At 43.4% G+C, this 19,211-nt stretch overlaps 1 protein-coding gene across 4 annotated transcripts in view; it reads right to left on the bottom strand.

The window, feature by feature from the left end:
- Window positions 1-596: 596 nt before the first annotated feature.
- Window positions 597-19,211, bottom strand: part of LACTBL1 (lactamase beta like 1) — a 44,553-nt gene continuing 25,938 nt past the window's right edge. The window contains exons 1-8 of one of the 4 annotated variants that reach the window (XM_069782278.1): window positions 19,012-19,181; window positions 18,375-18,462; window positions 15,024-15,168; window positions 13,486-13,595; window positions 9,936-10,093; window positions 8,043-8,290; window positions 5,012-5,117; window positions 597-3,206 (exon numbers count right to left, since the gene is read on the bottom strand). In XM_069782278.1, coding sequence (XP_069638379.1) covers window positions 2,228-3,206; window positions 5,012-5,117; window positions 8,043-8,290; window positions 9,936-10,093; window positions 13,486-13,595; window positions 15,024-15,168; window positions 18,375-18,395 — 1,767 coding nt within the window. In that variant the 5' untranslated portion in view covers window positions 18,396-18,462; window positions 19,012-19,181 and the 3' untranslated portion in view covers window positions 597-2,227. The other 3 variants (XM_069782279.1, XM_009928749.2, XM_069782280.1) reach the window with 3 other exon arrangements.

Consider the following 19,211-nt stretch of genomic DNA (forward strand, 5'->3'; position numbering starts at 1 on the left):
AGAAAAGGAAAGACTTGTTAGTGTCTGCATTACTGATGGAAAACAAAACATCTTAATCTCTCCATCAGACAGATGGAGACAGTCCAGTGTGGCGTTTCATCCTGACCAGTGAGTGACATGGGGTATAAATCCCAGTTTTTCTTGGAAGCTTTTAAAGGTAGCTGATGGGTAAACAATCACTTCTTTTGTTCCAAAGCAAAAAGAACTGCCCCAAACTGGCACTTAGCCCTCACTCAAAAAGACCAGGGCTAAACTGCTCAAATATCTTGCAAAACTGCTCAAATATCTTGCAAAACTGCTCAAATATCTTGCAATCAGACATTACATCTTGTGAGCTCAAAGCCCAGAAAGCACTGTTGTGTCAGGCATGCCATGACAGAGTGTAGGCACCTCTACAGGAAACCAACCATAGTGCAACTATCTGCCTGCACACATATCTCTGGGCATGATCACACATGACAGCAGCAAGAATTTGCTTAGAGTTTATTGCTGTTGCTATAGCCCAGATTAAATACTTGAACATATGAGGTTGTACAAGGTAGGAAATGTAATCACCTACAAAGTCCAGAGGAAATCAGTACAGCAGCAACCATGACTGTCTGTAAGGCAAGGTTTACTTTATTTCATATGTTTATCAGGGAACTGAAATTGTCTGAAAAAAGGCAGGGAACTGAGTTTGCAAATCATAGATTTCTAGGCCTTCAGTGATGGTCTCTCTACTCAGAACTGAAGAACTGCACACAGAGTGAAAACAGTGAGAGACAAGAGAGAAGGGAGGCAGGGAGATTTATTTTCTCATCCTCTCTGAGACATGTCCACTTTCAAGACTCTGTGTGGACAAGCAGCAGAAGGAGGTGACTCTGCAAGAGGATCCAACCTCATGCTAGTTATGGTATGGGACAATACGCACTTTGAAGGGTCTTTGATTGTGCTAGTATGGCTACCCTTTTGCACTTCCTTCAGGATTTCCATGCTGTACAGCCATTGCCATACTCTGCAGCTAGGCTATTCATTTTAAGGTAAGAGTTATCTTGCCCTGACCCTCTGCTTGCTTTTATTTCAGGCTCCAGTAAGGGCTGCAATCACAATACTCTCCTAAACTTGAAGGGGCATTGCAGGAGCCAAGACTCCTCAGTCAGTGGTACTTGCCCTGTCTTGCACTCATGCCTGATATTCCCATCATAGTGATATGGTTTTGGCCATTAATGACATATCATCTGTCCTGCCTGACTTAGCACTGAGTGGGCACAAGAAGGGAGAAGAAAATGCACCTGTGGCTTTGCAGATTGCTTGCAGGTGCATCTGTCCTAAAGGTAGTGCTCCCCAGGCTAATGCACTTTCCCTTAGCATGCTCCCTCACACTTGCATAAACACAATGGATATGTACCCATACAGACACTCTGCCCAAAACACACGTAAAGATTCCCATGCATTTGTGTACTTAAATGCCACACTCACACACTTGCCTATATACTGAGATAGTCACAGACCTGAGTCCAGCTGGAATATACCAGCATATGTCCATATGGCCCTTCTCACAGGAGTAAGCTTCAGCTTCTGTACTTAAGTGCTACAATATCCTTTGTGTGACCACCTCTTTTGCAGAAATCCATGGGGCCAAGACATAACCACATTGCTGTCTGGTTTTTCCACAATTTCCTTGTTGTGACCCAGGAAAGAAATGGACCCTCACTTCCCAGGTATCACAAGCAGGGCCTGGTATCAGGCTGGTGCCATTTTCTAGCACATAATGCTTTTGGCAAACAGAGGTGAGGAATCTTGTTCATGGCAGATGGGCTTCTGAAGAGCCCTGGAAAAACCCTTGGACTGAAGAAGAGATATTTTCTGAGAGACACAAGAAATTCTCAGCCCTTTGATGATACCAGTCGATCACCACAATGGTCATTAAATAGAGAATGTAAGTGTGGAGACTTAAGTGCTTAGCTTTTTTTTATGGCCTCCAAACACCATCCATCCAGCACATTCTCACCTCTTTTTTTCTGCAAGCATTCCCAGTTGCTAGCTGGCCTGTTGTGCACTGGCAGGGATCACAAGCCATTGAAGTCATTTTAGAAGTGGGACGTGACATATTTGTTGGGCAAAAGAGTCATTTACCACCATCTTTCCCTTTTAAATGGCATTCATAAAGCCATGCAGACAGGAGAGTCTGGTAAGACACCGATTTGGAGCCACGTCCCAGAAGTGGTCAGAAAAGTAGAGGGGACATTTAGCTATAGAATACAGGTTTACGAAGTACACGCACCACATTGTATGTGTTCAGCCCTGGTGCATCAAAGCCAGGAGACAAACCCTTGCGATCAAATGGATAAAAGTTAAAGAGCTGCCCATTTTGGGTCTCCAGTGAGATGGAGGCAGAACCCAGGTGCAGAACACATGGGAACTCCTTGTCAAAAACAACTTGGAAAACACGATCTTCCAGGTGGTGAAGTTTGATTGTCCGGTACTTTTCAGGAATCAGCTCTTCTACATGAGGCCCAAATTGCTGCATGACCAGCACCCCACCAGGTCCAACTTTGATCTCATAGAAAGTCAGGTTGGAATAGGTATAGTAGCCAACATAAGGGCCTGGACTTGGAGGAGGAATCAAGCTTTTCTGTGCCTCTCTGAATGCAGTCTCCATGGCAGGAATAAGATACTCATATATCTGAGTCACAATATCTCCACCCTGTGGCCTGGGCCCTGCCATCAGCACAATGAAGCTCAGGCGGAGCTTGGGGATAAGAGAGAAGGTAGCTGAATAACCATCGAGGTCTCCATCCTTCCTAATGACATCATATCCCAATTGCTCATTAATCTCCCAGGGTGTGCCAGTCTTGTTAGCAAAGTATTCAGTAGAGCACTTAAACAGAGGGGTCAGCATCGTCTTCACTGTGTCAGGCTCTAGGAGACGGCGGTGGTAGGTGCCTAAGAAGACCATTGCCAGCTTAGCAAGGTCGGCAGCTGTGGAGTACATCTGGCCAGAAGGCCTGTACCAGCCAAGGTCATAGAGAGGGGCTGGCTGCCGGCTGCCGTAGAAACCCACAGCCATCTGGGAGCGGATCGGTGGTGTGATGTCAAAGCCGGTGTCCTCCATGCCCAAGCGGTCCAGGATGTTCTCTGAGATCCAGCGCTGGTATTGCCCCTCAGCTGCATGGTCAGCTAGCACGTGTGCCATCAGTGAGAAAGCCAAATTGCTGTAGTGGCATCTGAAAAGGAAGAGCAATATATCTGGATCAGCCTTACCTCAATGATGGAATGTGGGTATGACTATGCCAAAACAGTTGCTATGTCTTTCTTCTCTGGGGAAAATTCTCATTTTATCAGATGACATGCTAAAGGAAAGGAGAGGTGAAGGAGGGAAAGAGAAAAACTGAATGTTGTTGCCTTGATGTGTTGTTATGTCAAGAAAGATAAATTTCTTACGGGAGCATCAGCAGAGCTATTTAACCAGTATGTACCAAAAGAGAGCCAGACATTGAAAACGAAAAAAAAAAGAACCCCACCTTTATGCAAAAACCTATATATTTGCATATCCTGACTTACTGTTTATAATTGTTCACCAAAGAATATATCCATTCTTTTTAAGAGCAGAATTGCGAGTTACAGGTGCTTACCTTAAATGTCTCAAAATCCCAGGTAAGCCTCTTTGGAGATTTAACATGGTATAATCACTTAAGCACCTAAGCTACCTTAAGATGGTAAAAACACTTAAAAATCTACAAAGCAGCATCCAGCAATGTTGAGTCATTAAAGACACCTGAGTGCTTCAGTCTTTAATATCCATAAAGTGATTTAAGTCTTTAGACTTGAATGAAGTTTAATGACATGAAGACATGAATGGGTAATTCTTTTCAAACGTGTTCAAAATTCATGATGTCTTCAACATTCCTTGGTTTTTTTTTTTACTTGTATGAAGCCACACACCTCACTGAGGCCTATTTAGATCATAAATTTGGTACCACTTCAACAACTTCCAGCTCATATTGCTGAATAAAAGCATGATGAGTATATATATTTCGACCCCAAGAATGCATACATTCTGGATTTAAAATTTTATATCTGAAATGGAGCTGAATTTCAACATACCCAGAAAAATATGTTAAAATTTCTATATCAATGAATGGGAATTTCTTTTAGGAAGAAGGATCTGTTTGCTGTGAAGTATATCTGGGAACAGGGAGACAGAGTTAAAACTATCAACATGTCAAGTAATAAGGGGTTGAGAGACTATGAGTGGATGTCCTTATGTATCTTAATGGTAAGCATAATATGAATACCAAAGAAGATGATGGTATTAAGGTCTTAAAATCCTTTATGGAACATCTATTGTAACAACCTATATGACATGGGACAGAACTAATACAAGGTTGCCATGATAGAGCCATTGAATTCTCTAAGCTTGCAGACTTCAAGTCATGGTGAATCCACAACAACGCTAGGCAAATTATTTCAGAATGTAATTCTATTCCCTAAAAATTTTGCAGACTTAGAAAGTTTTTCCCAGTTAGTTGGAATCCTTTCCCTCACCTGCTGTCTGTTGGATCTCGTTCATATTTCTGAGTGTTTGCAACTCAGGTAACAGACTTTTAACAAGCTATATAAATTGTAACAAACATTAATAGAACTTACAGGAAATTTAGAGACATGCAAATATCTACAGACATAGCATGATTTTAAGTGAAATCTATGATGGTTTAAACCATTTAAATTAACATGCCTTTCCACTTTTGAAAATCTGCATCCTTCACAATTTAAGGCTTATTAGACCTAACTATAGCAGTTTAATTTGCCTTATCTAGGCTTCTCACTTAGACTCTATACACATTAAAAAAAACCCTGGCACCTCCAACAGGCACTCTTTCCAGCCTAAGACAGGTATTTGGGTAGATGGCTGAAGCTCCCTTTAGGAATGGCTGTCTTTTATCCATTGGCCATAGAGACTGCAAGGTGGGGCTAATATCAGTGGAGAACACAAACCCAGACCAAAAGCTCGTAAGTGAATATATGTGACCTGGTTCCAGGATCAGCAACCAAGACATCATCTTTCAGGAGAGCTAGAGCATCTTGCGTATTGCCCTTCCACAGCAGGCTGGTAGATCGCAGTCTCCTGGGCAGACCTGTACCATGAAGAAAAGAAGTTAATAGTTTGAGACAAATCATGGTCCAGGAAACTTTGAGTCTGGTAAAGAGTGAGCAAAAGGCAAGATTCAATGGCAAGATGGAAACAACAAGGATGCACACATGTGCTTTATACACATAGCAAATGTGCTGCAAGGACCTGTTCGTACAGGACTGCAGGACACTATTCAAGTCATGGACCACTGAATCTGGGTAATGGAACTCCTACCCCAGGACCAACTCTGGGTTTCTACATTTCAGTAAAAATGCTTTGATGATTGATTAAAAATACCCTGTATCCCCAAGTGTATTTTGGAAGAGAAGGGCATATTGGGTGTTGGGGAAATCCCTGTCCATATTTCCATGTGACTGTATTCCCTTGACTACAAAGGTGTGTAGCAGCTCCTTTAAACATATTTTTGTTCTTTACAACTTGCTACAGAGGGCTTGAACTTTCTGAACCATTCCAGGCTTGGCCTAAAGTATTTTTAGCTTTTATTTTTTCAGCTTTAACAACATTTATTCAGGGTTTCTGAATGTAGAAGAAATGAAGTTCTTTTCACTTTTAATTTCACAACACTGAACACGGATTCCCTAAAAACTTTTGGCCAGGACTTTTTAAAATGCCACAGCTCCTTTGCACAGGATCTACAGCTCACCAAGTCCAGAACTTGGATTACATCTGGAATGAAATCCGCATTGCAGTTTACAGCTGACTTTGATTTAGAGGTTGGGAGGAAATCAGGAAGGGTACATGAGAGAAAAATGACTTGCAATAGTCTGCTCAGTGAGCATGTGTTTAATCATGGCAGAGCTGAATGAGGCCCTATTCTTTTGTAGCAGCAACACCTGTTTTTCTCAATTGACCTGACCTTGGGATTTGAACTGGAATGAGAACACTTTTTCTGCTTCTGGGCTGTGGTTATTTGTGCAGCTGAATGACCAGATAAGAGATGCACTGAGCACCTTCAAGTACACAATGGGCTCCTTCATTTCCTACTTGCCACAATGGCAGCAAAGAAAACATTGCACCACTGGGAGAATTCAACCAGTGCCATGACAACAGTGCAATGTCTCTCTTGAGGTTCATTAGAAATGATAAACCAGACAATATGTGAACATAACAGAAAATCCACAGTCATTGATTTATACCTCATGTGCTGCTAATTGAAGTGACAAGCATGCTGTTAATAATTTACAATAGCATCTCATACTGTCATTCATATATATTTGAAAATCTTAGTCTTAACAAGCTGGAGCTTCCCTCTAGCAATGTACCCATCAAGTGCTGAGGAGAAAAATCTTTGGAGTTACTTTTGTAGTGTGCAATATAGAAAAGTCCAGATAATGAGGATATATTATAGATCAGTTTCCACTGGAAGAATTTAGATGAAAACCACTTTACAATATGTCATGCAGTGGCTTTGATCTTGATGCAGAACCTATTCCTTTTTGGTTTTTGACAGACAGGAAATGTAACATGTGACCTCAACATTCATTTGATTTTCTGTTGCGATTTTGAAACTGTGCTTTTCCTTCTACTAAATTGTCAGAGTCCAAGCTGGTTGGTGTGCCCTGCTGGTGTGGTCTGGGAAATTTGGGCCACATTCTAAAAAAAAAAGAAAAAAAAGGACATAGGAACGTAAAAGAAGCTAAGAAGGAGCACAAATCCAGCACAGTGATGGAAGCACTGGAATGGCTGCACATTACAAGCAATGCTATGACCAGGTACATTTTTGACATATGCTTCCTCCAAGTAATTCTAGGGCATACCTCACACCTCACTAGGTGACAGGAAACTGCAGCAGGACTGGGAGATGTAGCTCCAGCACAGACTGCTCCTGCAAGGAGCAGCCACACCAGCTTCAGGTGCTCCTGAGAGTCAGAGAGGAACAGGCAGAGCTGGTGCCCATGAGGACATCATCAGGCTGGCTAGAACAAGACCTTGTCTGCAGGGAGAGGGGCTGTGCAGCATTGTGCACACATCTTTCTTTCTGCCTCCTGCTGCCACTGGCCACTTTGGGTTGGTTGGTTGTTTCTAGATTTCAGTTACATCATTCCTTTTGAGGGAACACTTATCTTGACTTTGGCTTGCTTCAGGTGATGCTGTACCCTTTCCTGAGGTACTGCAATTTGCCTATAAGCTATTTTGATCTTAGGTCCTAATTTTAGGGCATTTACTGCAATCTGGAATAATGCAGGTGCTACAGAGTTTAATCAAAATGCCACATGAGGTATCAGCACAGTCTCTTTGGCCATTAAATTCTGGAATCTCTGAGTCAAGTATTAGCATCTTTATTTCTGAGAAAGCTTAAAGCTCTCCTGAGTCCTGTGAGCTCCTTCTACCTTAATGTAAGAGTTTCCCAATTATGAAGGTAACAGTAGATTAATAGTCTTCTGACAGCAAGTACAAAGCTATTAATAGCTCAGGAATCCCAGATCAGGAGCCACACTGACAGCTAAATTTAACTCAGTGCTCAAGGTCTATCTGTTCAAAGCAAAGAGGTTTGGTGCCACTTTGACCCTCAACTCTACATCTCAGAAAAATGAGAGGACTCCGGGCTGAAGTACAAAAACCTGTTATGCAATTGGAGCCTGATTTCAGGTCATGCTACTGTGTTAAAAGAAATATATATTCACCTTGCACAGGAAAAACCAATTCCCCACCCCACAGTGCAGCTTGGGCCCCTTCCTAGCAGATGGCCTGGACAAGAGTTTCCTCTTAGCACTTCATGAAGCTGCTGACGGCTTGCCTCCAAGGGTCCTGCCTGACCTCTGGGAAGTGCAAAGGTGCAGGGTCCATACTGGGAAATGGCCTCAACAGCAACCTTTTCTATCCCTGGCGTATGGTCTGTTCTCTCTGTGGTCTCTTTCAGGTGGCGTAATGGTGGGCAGAGGGCAAGCAGGTAGCAGCGTTGTCTCACCTGAGAGCTGGCTGGCCATTCTGCGCAAGGTAACAGGTGATGGCTTAAGTGGCATTGAGCCTTTTTCCAAAAAAATCAGCCCATCTGCTGTGTATCTCTGTTCTGATTCCTTGAGCCTTCCCAGAGGATTCTTAATAACAAAGTTCTGGGCATAACGTTCCAATGGGTCATCAAGAGACGTGACTTTTCCTTCCTCCCACATCTTGTACAACATAATGGTGGGAAAGATCTTGGAGACACTGGCAATTCTGTCAAGGAACAAACATTTATAGAAATTAAGCATTAAGAAAACCATCAATCAAGAGGATTGATGGTCAGTACATGAGATCACCCAACTGACCCACTGCCTCTAGTTTTACAGGCAACACCTTTGCTAATTCAGAACAGAATGGCTAAAATGCAGGTAAGAAGCTTGAATTAATATCTTTAACTCTGGTTTTTATGGACTGCAACATAACATTCAGTAGTATCTCCCCAATAGTGCAGTGGGCTACAGAACTTTTTCTGTTCACTTAGTATTCATAAGATGACATATTTTGTAAATTATTGCTTAGTAAGTACCATAACAAGTTACAAGTAGTTCACTGGAATTTTAAGGTTAAAATGCCATAAAATTTTACATTTCATGTTCAGTGTTGATATTTGGGTGGCTTCAGAACAGAGTCAAATTTACAAAAGGTCTACTGGAATAGGACTCCGGTTATATTTTGTTGGTTTTTGGCAACAGGGCCATGATTAAGAGGGATGGCTGGGGTCATCTGTATTGTGCTGCTCGAGGTGAAATTCTTGGACTGGTGCAAGAAGGCCTAGAGTGAAAGCATTTGCCAAGAATGTTTTCATTAATCAGAAATGAAATTCAGAGGTTCAGAGATGATCAGATATTGTCGTAGTTCCAACCATAACCAATATCGACTGGTAATAAATCTTTTTCAGGGGAGACTCTGTGGTGCAATTGGTTACTGTGTTTGGCTGTTAACTGAAAGGTTGGTGCTTCAAGTCCAACCAGGGACACATTCCCCTTTCCTTGCCAATGGCAGGGGGGTTGGAACTAGATGACCTTTAAGGTCCCTTCCAGCACAAACCATTCTATGATTCTGGAAGAAATGAGGTCATCTGTGCAGGGATTTTACCATGATACACAGGGGTGAAAAAAATGGTAGTCACAGCTGCTGAAACTTTCCAAAACTGTTTATGCTGAGGACAACATTTGATAGTCAGAGTACAGCCCAGATGTTTTATATATAGCACAGTTATAAATCACTGAGAACAGAACTTTAAAGGAAGTGAACACTTCCTTTGTATTTGTTTTTATTTTTTAACTCACACTAAGAGCTTGATTTTATCTTCATCTAAAAAATAATGGCAAATATGACTTTGACTTCACTGGGAGAATGAATAAGCGTACAAGTCTACTGTGTGTGTTCAGTAGATACTCTTCCCAAACACCATTTTTGCTACACTGACCTTTTTTTTTTTTTTTTTAATTCTATGGCACTGTCTCCTCACTGCTCACAAAACCTGTGCTAGCTCTCAGTCTTCAGATTTGTGCCCTAGGCCTCCTCAAAGCATGGAGACATTCCTGTGTAAGGAGTAGTATGTTTTCAGGTTCTTCAGGATGGTCACTGCTATTCCAATTTAAAAGATTGTCAGATGAAATAAAAAAAAAAAAAATCCAAAGTAAACAACTCAGTAACCCACAAGCATATGATAATTTACGGACTAGCTGAAGGATTGTCTCACAAAGTTTCAGTGTAACCCAGAAGCGGTTTCTGCAGTGGACCCAAGCCAGTAGAAGATGTGGTTTGTGACAGTGGCTCTATTCCTAGATATCAGATCTCCATATGTGTATCTCCTATTTCCCTAGCTCTCATGCCTGCAATACATCCGTCTCACCTGTAAATAGTGTACTCATTGGGCACCACTGAGGAAGGGTCCGAACCATTCTTCTTTCCGAAGTTGCCTGTCCAGAGCACAGTGTCGTTGTAGATAACAATGGCAGACATGGCAGGGAGACCAGAGCTATGAATCTTTTGACGCAGCATCATATCTACCTGGAGAATGATGGGAAACTATGAATTTCCAAATGAAGAGTTTTGTAATGCATCTAGTCTGTAACAGGTGGTAGAAGATGCGGACCATCAGCCCTCCTTACTTCCAAGCACATGAGAGTGATTTTTTTCAAATGCGTTTTGGCAAAAGAAAATATTTTAACTATACTGTTCCTTTGAATTGCTTATGCTGAATTATCCAGTATCTATCTTTCAGTCTATATATCCACCATGTAGAAGAATGTGGTGCTTATCTTTCTAATACCTATGATGCCTATATGATTAAAAACAAATGCTAAAACCTAAGAATTGTAATTTCTTCCTTTTTAAATTGTACTGTGCACATCTGTTGTTTGCACTAGTATTTTAGGTTCAAAGATGTATGAGAAAAAGATCCAGACTTTTCAAATATCCCATGACACTTTTCATGCCATGAAACATGCTAAAGCTATGACTCCTGTTTAAACAGCAATCTGAGAAACTGCACTGAGCAACTAGAGGGCTGTGATTGGTCTTTGCTCCCTCTTGTACTAGGATTGTGCAGACCTAATGTCCTGGTTTCAGCTGGGATAGAGTTAATTGTCTTCCTAGGAGCTGGTACAGTGCTGTGTTTTTGAGTTCGGTACGAGAAGAATGTTGATAACACACTGATGTTTTCAGTTGTTGCTAAGTAATGCTTAGTCTAAAGTCAAGGATTTTTGAGCTTCTCATGCCCAGCCAGCAGGAAGGCTGGAGGGGCACAGGAGGTTGGGAGGGGACACAGCCAGGGCAGCTGACCCAAAGTGGCCAACGGAGTATTCCATACCATGCAATGTCACGTCTAGTATATAAACTGGGGGGAGTGGGGCTGGGGGGATTGCCGCTCGGGGACTAAATGGGCATCAGTCAGCAGGTGTATTAGATTGTGCATCACTTGTATAATACAATCCTTTTATTATTACTATTGTCATTTTATTATTGTTATCATTATCAGTTTCTTATTTTCTGTTCTATTAAACTGTTCTTATCTCAACCCACAAGTTTTACTTTTTTTTTTTTTCTTTCTGATTCTCTCCCCCTTCCCACTGGGTGGGGGTGGAGTGAGTGAGAGGCTGCATGGTGCTTAGTTGCTGGCTGGGGTTAAACCACGACACCTAATCAGCCAGCTGTGCTCCACCCACCTCTTGCAAGCAGAATGCAATGGTCTTGCTCTTTTATGATTTTTTCAAAGCTAAGTCATCATCATGCGTAAGTTATCTTTTGCACAGAAAGTTTACGACATAAGAAATGGCTTTCCAAGACCAGCATCTGAGACAAGAAAGGCCAACATGAGTCCTGTCCTCAGGACCTCTTCACTGGATGGACTGGTGATGTGCACTGACAGCCAGCAGTGGAAACATCCAAACACCCAACTTGTGCCAAGTCCTTCTGTAGAGGTTCTTTGCCCTCCCCTCCCCATGTGCCTGTGGCCCATCTAGTATGGTTAGGTACATCAGCACCTCCAGAGAACAGACTGGAGTTGAGACACCACCCACCACCTCAAGCATGGTCCTCCTCAGAGTTTTCTCAGTCTGGCATGTAGACCTGCCTGGACCTGCAAAAAGTTGACGAAAATACGTGATGCTTTTCTAGACTTGAGTGTCATTGAATCCAATACTCAGTGTTTGGATTTGGCCACTAGCAAGACTATTCTGAGGAAAATGTAGGCTTTTCTGATAAGCAAAAGTATTTACTGTTAGAAGAGAAATGTTTCCTTAAGCCTCATGCATGACTGAATATCACTCTCCTGTTTCAAGCTGCCATGGGCTAGGAAAAAGTCTTCCCCTGTATGCATCTGGTCCCTGGCCTGGCACAGGATGGTAGTTTGTCTTAGGTAGTGCAGGATCTTTAGTGTGGGTTTGAGTGTTCACAGACTTAGGCAGAACCTGAGGGCAACTGAAGATACACTTCTGAGGTGCTAGTGCCTAAGCCCCCTTCAAATACCTATGTCTTCCTATGCATGTAGTGTTCAGGTTCTCTGTGCCTTATTCCATCTGCAAAATAAGAATAGTTTCAGGTTCTCTGTGCCTTATTCCATCTGCAAAATAAGAATAGTTTCACTAGCCTACTTTGAAGAAGTGCTTGGATACTTCATTCCTGAGGAGCATAAAGAGGAGAGGTTAGATGATAGCTGGACACCCAATGCTCTGCACATTCCCCCACCTCTCTGACTAATCCTAATTGAATAATAAAATGCTTCTCTATAGTAACCCTGGAGACAGTGGCAGAGACTTCATAAATGTGAATGTGAAGTGATAGCAATTGAAATTCTGCATAGGTAAATTGATGTGCATGCTGGAAAACAACCCTAACTTCACAAAACATACTCACAGATGGGCAGTGAGCTGGTCATTAACACTCAGGAACAAGATCTAGGGGCTATGATGGATGCTCCTATGTAAACATTTGCTCAGTGCCCCATGGCAGAAAAGAAGGTAAATCAAATATGAGGGATTATTAGAGAAATAACATAAAATAAAACAGAAAACACCATTTTATCACTGTATAAATCCCTGATCCACTTGCACCTTGAATACTGTATACAGTACTGATTTCCCACATCTACACAAGAGCATGCTAGAGCTGGAAAAGATTCAAAGAAGGTTAAAAAGAATGATCAGAGCTGTGGGACTCCTTCTGTTATGACTAATTAAGCTATTCATGAGAAAGATACAAATGAGACAGTATATTATATGATAAGGGTCTACAAAATCAGGAGTGTCCTGTCAGAGCATGGCTGTCCTTATGGTCCCTACAGTCAAGGCAACACTGCAGTATTTTCTCATTGCAAATAGAGCCTACCAGAATTTCAGACAGTGCTAAAATTTCAGAGACAGTGTATCATACTGAGGAAAAGCATGTCTCTCTTTCATTCAGATGCAGGTCCCCTCTTCCTCTTCCCCTTCCCCTCCATTCCCTTCCTTAAGTTACCTACAAGTAACTTTTTAATTTTTAAATGGTGGCATGGGGAAAGCCAGCAGAACAATAAAATAAGGAATTGACAGTTACTGATGAACAGGAACTAGTTACATGAGTCACCTACTTTCCAGGACATGAGGGCTGTCTAAGAGCAAACAAGATGCCAAAAGCCATCATTTTGTGCTGATGTATGCTCACCAGACCTTCTGATGGAAAAGTAATAATGTTTCTTCATCATGGCTTACCCTTTGGATAAGATAACTGCTTATTGACCTGTTCTGCTGTATGTTCAGTGAGAGTTTTATATACCCGTTTCTAGATTCACATGTTCTCCACCTCCTTGATTCCCCACCTCCTTCCCCAGAGATGCTCAGGGGCAAAATACATATTCTCCCCTTTACACTTTCAGAAAAGTAGTCATGACCGCTGTCTCCCTCTGTTCCTCTCTCCTCACAGACCTTCTCCAACGCGTCCTTCAGAATGGGGATTGGGTGGTCCAGCTGTACTGGTTCAGGATAGCGGGGGCACATCTGCACAGCTTCTGATCTCACTTCCCTCACAGATGGACCTGGAAAACATTTCAATGATAGCATATGTGACTTCAATAGACACACTAACAAGCTTTAACCTCATCCAGAAGTCAGCACTAGCTTTCTTGCTTGTGTTTTCCAAAGCTGAAGGAAACTTCTGGACAGGAAAGAGACAATCTTGAATTGTTTCTAACTCACATAAACAGGACTTGAAGAGGGCACTGTGCCCTGTTATTGCTTATTCCAACATGGGATGGACACAGGATGGGCAGGAGCTGCAATAGGCTTCAACTGACTGCAGCCTGGAAGAGTAAGGAACTGGGAGTACAGAAGACTCTGTAGGGTACCTGACAGTGGGTTTAGACCCCATGAAAGTGCCCTGCCCATGTCTAGGAGAAAGTCTGAGTTTGGGTTCAGGAGCACAGAGTTGTCCCACGCATATTGTAACCTCAGAAAATGGATGTAGAAGTGAATTGTGAGTGCCACCTGAAATCTTAACACTGTAACAACAGTTGGTAGGCTGCATACCTAGTATATTAGCTGTCTTCTGAATTAGCTGTATCCTGCATATGCCAGAGACATATCTTAAATTTTTGTGGCAGGCAAAGATCTTTAAACTCAGTAAGAGATGGGAACTCTCTTACTTGGAGGCACTATTTTCCCAGTTGATCCCAAGGTGTTCATAAACACAGCTCCTCTGCTCTGTAAGCTGTAAACACAATACTTATTTATCTTTTCGCTTACCAACTGAACATAAGACATTAGAAATACAGATGAGAAGAGAAATGGCACTATGAAAACTTTGAGATGAATGGTGATGGATACACAAGAGCCCACAGGCAGCCTCTGATACTCTGCGGTAAAAATGTAGGGTCTGAAATCTTTTCAGACATTGGTCTATGAAGTACCTCTGGCACCTTCACTGTGGATTTTATGTCACCTTTGGGCTCTGATCCAGTTACACTGTATATATTGCATCTCTGCACAGACAGTGCCTTCAGTCTATGTGTTGAGTTTTCTATAATCAACATAAAGGAATTCTAGTGTTAACTGGGGGCTTGAGCCAGTTCAAAGATCTAGGATTAGGGGAATAGAAGAAAACCCATAAGCTGAAGCACATGGTAAGGTGTAAACCAAAACCCATTCTAAACCGCAGTGACTTTTATGACAGGATGCTAAAGAAAAAGGTAGAGAATGTAAAATAAAATGTCTCCTTGGTATATCAATTAACATAGGTTAGCGCCAGAAGTAATGGAGCTTCTCTGGACACCAGCAGTGTTACATGGTACTCCATCAACCCAATGTTCACCTCTTCTGTGTCCTTGCACCAGCTCAGAGGAGGCAAATTTGTGTGCTGTTTGGGGAAATGCTCTTTGGGGAAAAATGTCCACACAGGCAGAGGGGCGTTTATTGGTCTCACAAATTTCTGTGCCAACCTATGACCAAACTTAAAGATAACTACTCACTGGGCTCCGCCTTGGGGAGGCTGTACTGCCACAGAAAGCAGCCTGTCATTGCAACAGACAACAGGAAGAAGAAGATGGCCAACACATGAATCCGCTTCACCTCCATAACAATGAGCTTGAGGAGGCTTCGGCTGCTGGATGCCTGCTGTAAACAGAAAAGACATGATCTCAGAGAGAGAGAAACTGCCTTTCATGCATATCAGCTAGACGAAAGAGGCACACTACACCAGAGAATAAAGCTACTGCAGGGACATGGACTAATTCCAATACTATTGTAGCACCAGAGCTGGGCATACCAGCCCACATTGAAATAACTGGAACCAGAGATGACTTCTTGTCTTCCAATGAGGTTTGTAAGACGTTACTCTCCTTACCTTGTTGGCCTTGTTGGTTCTTGTGGAAGAACACCATCTACTCTTTTTGCCTTTTCCCCTGTCTGCAGGTGAACCTCATCAGCCCAGGCTAGCAGGATTCTCTGTTACAGCTGTCATTTCCTCCCTTCTCAACCATCATGACTTATTCCTGGATATCTTTCCAGAGTCCAGCATCTGTTCATGGCAGCCACCAGTCAGATCATCTGAGCAGATCCAGCTTTTATAGATGAATGATGGAATTTTTTTTTACCCTTCCATTTTGTGCATGTAATTCCCATTATATTGTGTACCATCTGTAAGCCTGGCATTTACAGATGCCATGTTTTGGAAAACTGGCTAATATTTTGGGTTTGTGCAGCTCTCACAACACTGGAGACCATCCAGGTTGGTGATACTACCATATAAATGTTGAAGAAAAACAAGGAATGGATGATAAATTATTAGGTGCCTAAGCATGAGCTGTGCTCTTTCACTGACTATAGGAGGTCAATAGGGTGCTTTCGAAAGTTTGGCAATTAATGTTATAAAACATATGGCCTGCCATTTGCATCCAATATGGTCCACATTCCAAAGCTGTTTCAGATTGTCTGGACTCACGTGTAGAATAGACAGACTAAAATACTCCCTTTAGATTTCCACATGGCCCTTTTTTTCTTTTTTGAGATACAGGATAGGTCATGCAAAAGCTTCTGCAAGTCAACTGAGCCTTGTCACTCACAACTAGGGAACCTGCAGAGCTACTTCCAGATTCGCACATGGCTCTGTGGCTCTGTAAGGATCCAACTGGGGAATCTAGCCCCTGCTGAAACTCTTGGTTGAAATTCCACTTTCTGTACAATAACAGAAATACATCACAATTATTTCTGAGGCCTTTTAGCTTGTTCAGGCATCCCCACATAAATTTCTGAAGGCAGCTTACTTCAGGTTATTCCATAACATGATTTAAAATTCAAGAATGGCTTAAGACCACACAGGTGCCTGCAGACCCACTCAGACCTAAGCCTGCCAGAGCACACATGCAGTCCATACTCCAGCCTCAGTGACATGTGTTCCTAAATAGGGGAATGCCATTTTGACACAAAACCCAGGTTGGTATAGATACACCAACCACATACAGTGCCTTAGTAGGCTGGAGATCATATCCATACAAGGAGAAGCCTGTGTACTGAGATCTCTTTAATCACCCCCACGCTGACAGGCTTCAGTTTATGTAGGAGGATGTTGCCTAGAGCCGCAATGAGATGCTGTTTTCCTGCAGCAAGGAGTGGGATAGGGCCCTCTTTGCCCTGGAGTAGTCAAAGGGTGACTTTCTTGGATTCAGTCCCATCATAATAAGATGACTTCCCCACCAACCTGCAATTCCTCTGACCATTTTTCTGCCTCTTTCCTTGCTTCACTGAGAAACCCTGATTCCTGTGTCCCTAAAAGCAGGGTGAAAGGAAAAGATTTTCTGGTATATGCCTCATCTGTTGAACTCCAGGCTCCCTAGATCACTAACCAAGGACTCAAAGATACCAACACTGAACTCCCAACCTTTAGTCCAAACTGGCCTTTACCTCTTGTGGATGATGAGTGCCCTGAATGTCTCTTTCATTAGTGGCAATGCAGTGAAACTGTGGCAATGCTATGAAACTAGAGGCATGGATCTCTCTTTTATTGATGGGGCACCAAATATGCAAAAGTGTGACGAATATTCTTCACCCTGAGGAGATGCTCTACCCTCTAAGCTACCTTTCAGGAAAAATACCACTCTTTCACTGTACCTGGGAGACTGTCAGACAGATGGATAGATACCTACAAACAGACTCCTCACACTTCCCACTCCAGGACCTGTCTGGTCTTACCTCCCCTTCCGCTGGTTTCTCCATCTCACATACATTACTTAGTGACCATCACTGCTAACAGCATAAGCACAGCAAGGCAGGGGGAGGAAGGCTACCAAGCACTTAGACACATGCAAATGAATGCAAACACACACAGGAACAAGTGCACACAGCTTCTCATGGCTAGGTTAGCTGTATGCTATGTTTTTATACCTGAGCTTCGAAAAAATTAGGATGGGGGTGCAAAGAAATGGGGATTTCACATAGACCACCCAGGTACGCTGTCCTGCCCCACCATGCTCATCTAGGCAGACTATCACAGACACTGTGAGCCACTCAGTCACAGGCACACCGCAGCACTGGCTAGGGAGAGCCAGAAAGAGCCCCAGTCCCCTGCACATACCATCGCCAGAAGCCGTCTCAGTCCCAGAGGCTGTTGTCAGGCATCCCAGCGCATGCGTGCCGTAACAAAACCACACTGTCTGATCTCAGCCCCAGTCGGGGGGGAGCAGAGCACCTTGCCATGCTCCTAAATGCAGTTGCGTATCATGGACAGCTCTGCTCAGTTGCTCCAGCTGAAGTGGCCGTTTTTAGCTCCCTGACAGTCCAGGGTTTCCCTGTCCATTTGACCCATTCAGACACCCCAGAAAGTGCTGCTCACCTCCCCTGAGCAAAGAGATTAAGCCACAGGGACAGAATGGCATTTGTGCTCAGGAAAGTGCCTGAGAGATTGAATGTTAATTCTTCCTAATGCTTCTCTGCCATGTGTGTGAATCACAGCTGAAACCATGAGGGCTTCACAATCTATTTATAGCAGCTTCATCTCCTCCTGACATCTGAACAGGAGGCGATTAACTCATGAGATGGACAGCCCCTGTGTGCCTCCAGCCGGCCATCCCTGGGTGGGCTTGGGAGGGGGCAGGCTGGGCTGTTTGCGGGATGGGGAGGTGGGGCAGTTTAAGCCAGGAGCTCAGGCACTCTCTGGGCTTAATCCTGAACAGCCTCCTGGAGTTCCCCCACAGTGATAGACAAGGGAGTCATTCCCAGCTAATAGGCTCACTAGACATAAATAGAGCTGGTATTTTCTTTCCCCTTAGCTGCTGGGGACTCTGAAGGATGGTGGCAGGTTGTGATTTGCATGAGGTGAGCCTTACCTGCAGCTGTAACCCATCCATGGCTGCTCAGAAGTTTCTTCTCATCCCCTGTGCTGCCTGTCTCCACAAACAAAAGGCTCATAAAACCCTGTGATGAAGAGAAACAAAAAGTTAATGAAGGAGAAAAATGGAGTCAGAGCAAGGAGGGAATCCCAGAGTAAAAAAGCCTAGCTCAGATAAGCAGACTGGCAGGGAGGGACTGGTTTTGGATAGGGAGATGTAACCACATAAGGAAAGTAACAGCTTCGCTCTCTCTACCTCTGGCTTGGCAGCACCTTATGTTTACTGCAAGGGCTGGTCCCAAGCTCTGGGACTTGCCAGGGCCCAAAGCCATCCTCACCCCACCTCCCAAACATGAGGAACTGGAGCTTCGAGACTTTCAGGGCTGACACATTTCCATCGTGCCTGCTCTGCAGGGTCTTTCCAGCCCTCTTCCTGGCTTCTCAGCCTTGCTCTCTCTACGCAGCCAACACCCTCCTTAGTCCTGGGAATCACAGACACATCCAAAAAACTGTATGGCAGGTTTGGAAGTGCCAAGATAATGGCATGGCTGCCACTTTCCCCATAAAATCTCCCTCTTGTCTTGCTATTTGGCAGCGGCAATTCAATAGGCAACCCCCCCCATAAGAGCTCTTACCAGCCTTGCTGCTACCCTCCAGCTTCCAGTGCTGATGAATTTGGGGCTGTCCAGAGCTGCAGATGTTAAGAGCATCTGAAGCACTAATCCCAACAGTCAGCCTCTCTGAGCACAGATTAATCAGCCATGCCTCACTCCTCCTCAAGCAATGCAGCATCTGTCCAGGGATGCAGGCATAAGGGACTATTGCTGGTGATTTC

Source organism: Haliaeetus albicilla, chromosome 4 (assembly GCF_947461875.1).
Source record: "Haliaeetus albicilla chromosome 4, bHalAlb1.1, whole genome shotgun sequence".
NCBI classification, from domain to species: Eukaryota; Metazoa; Chordata; class Aves; order Accipitriformes; family Accipitridae; genus Haliaeetus; species Haliaeetus albicilla.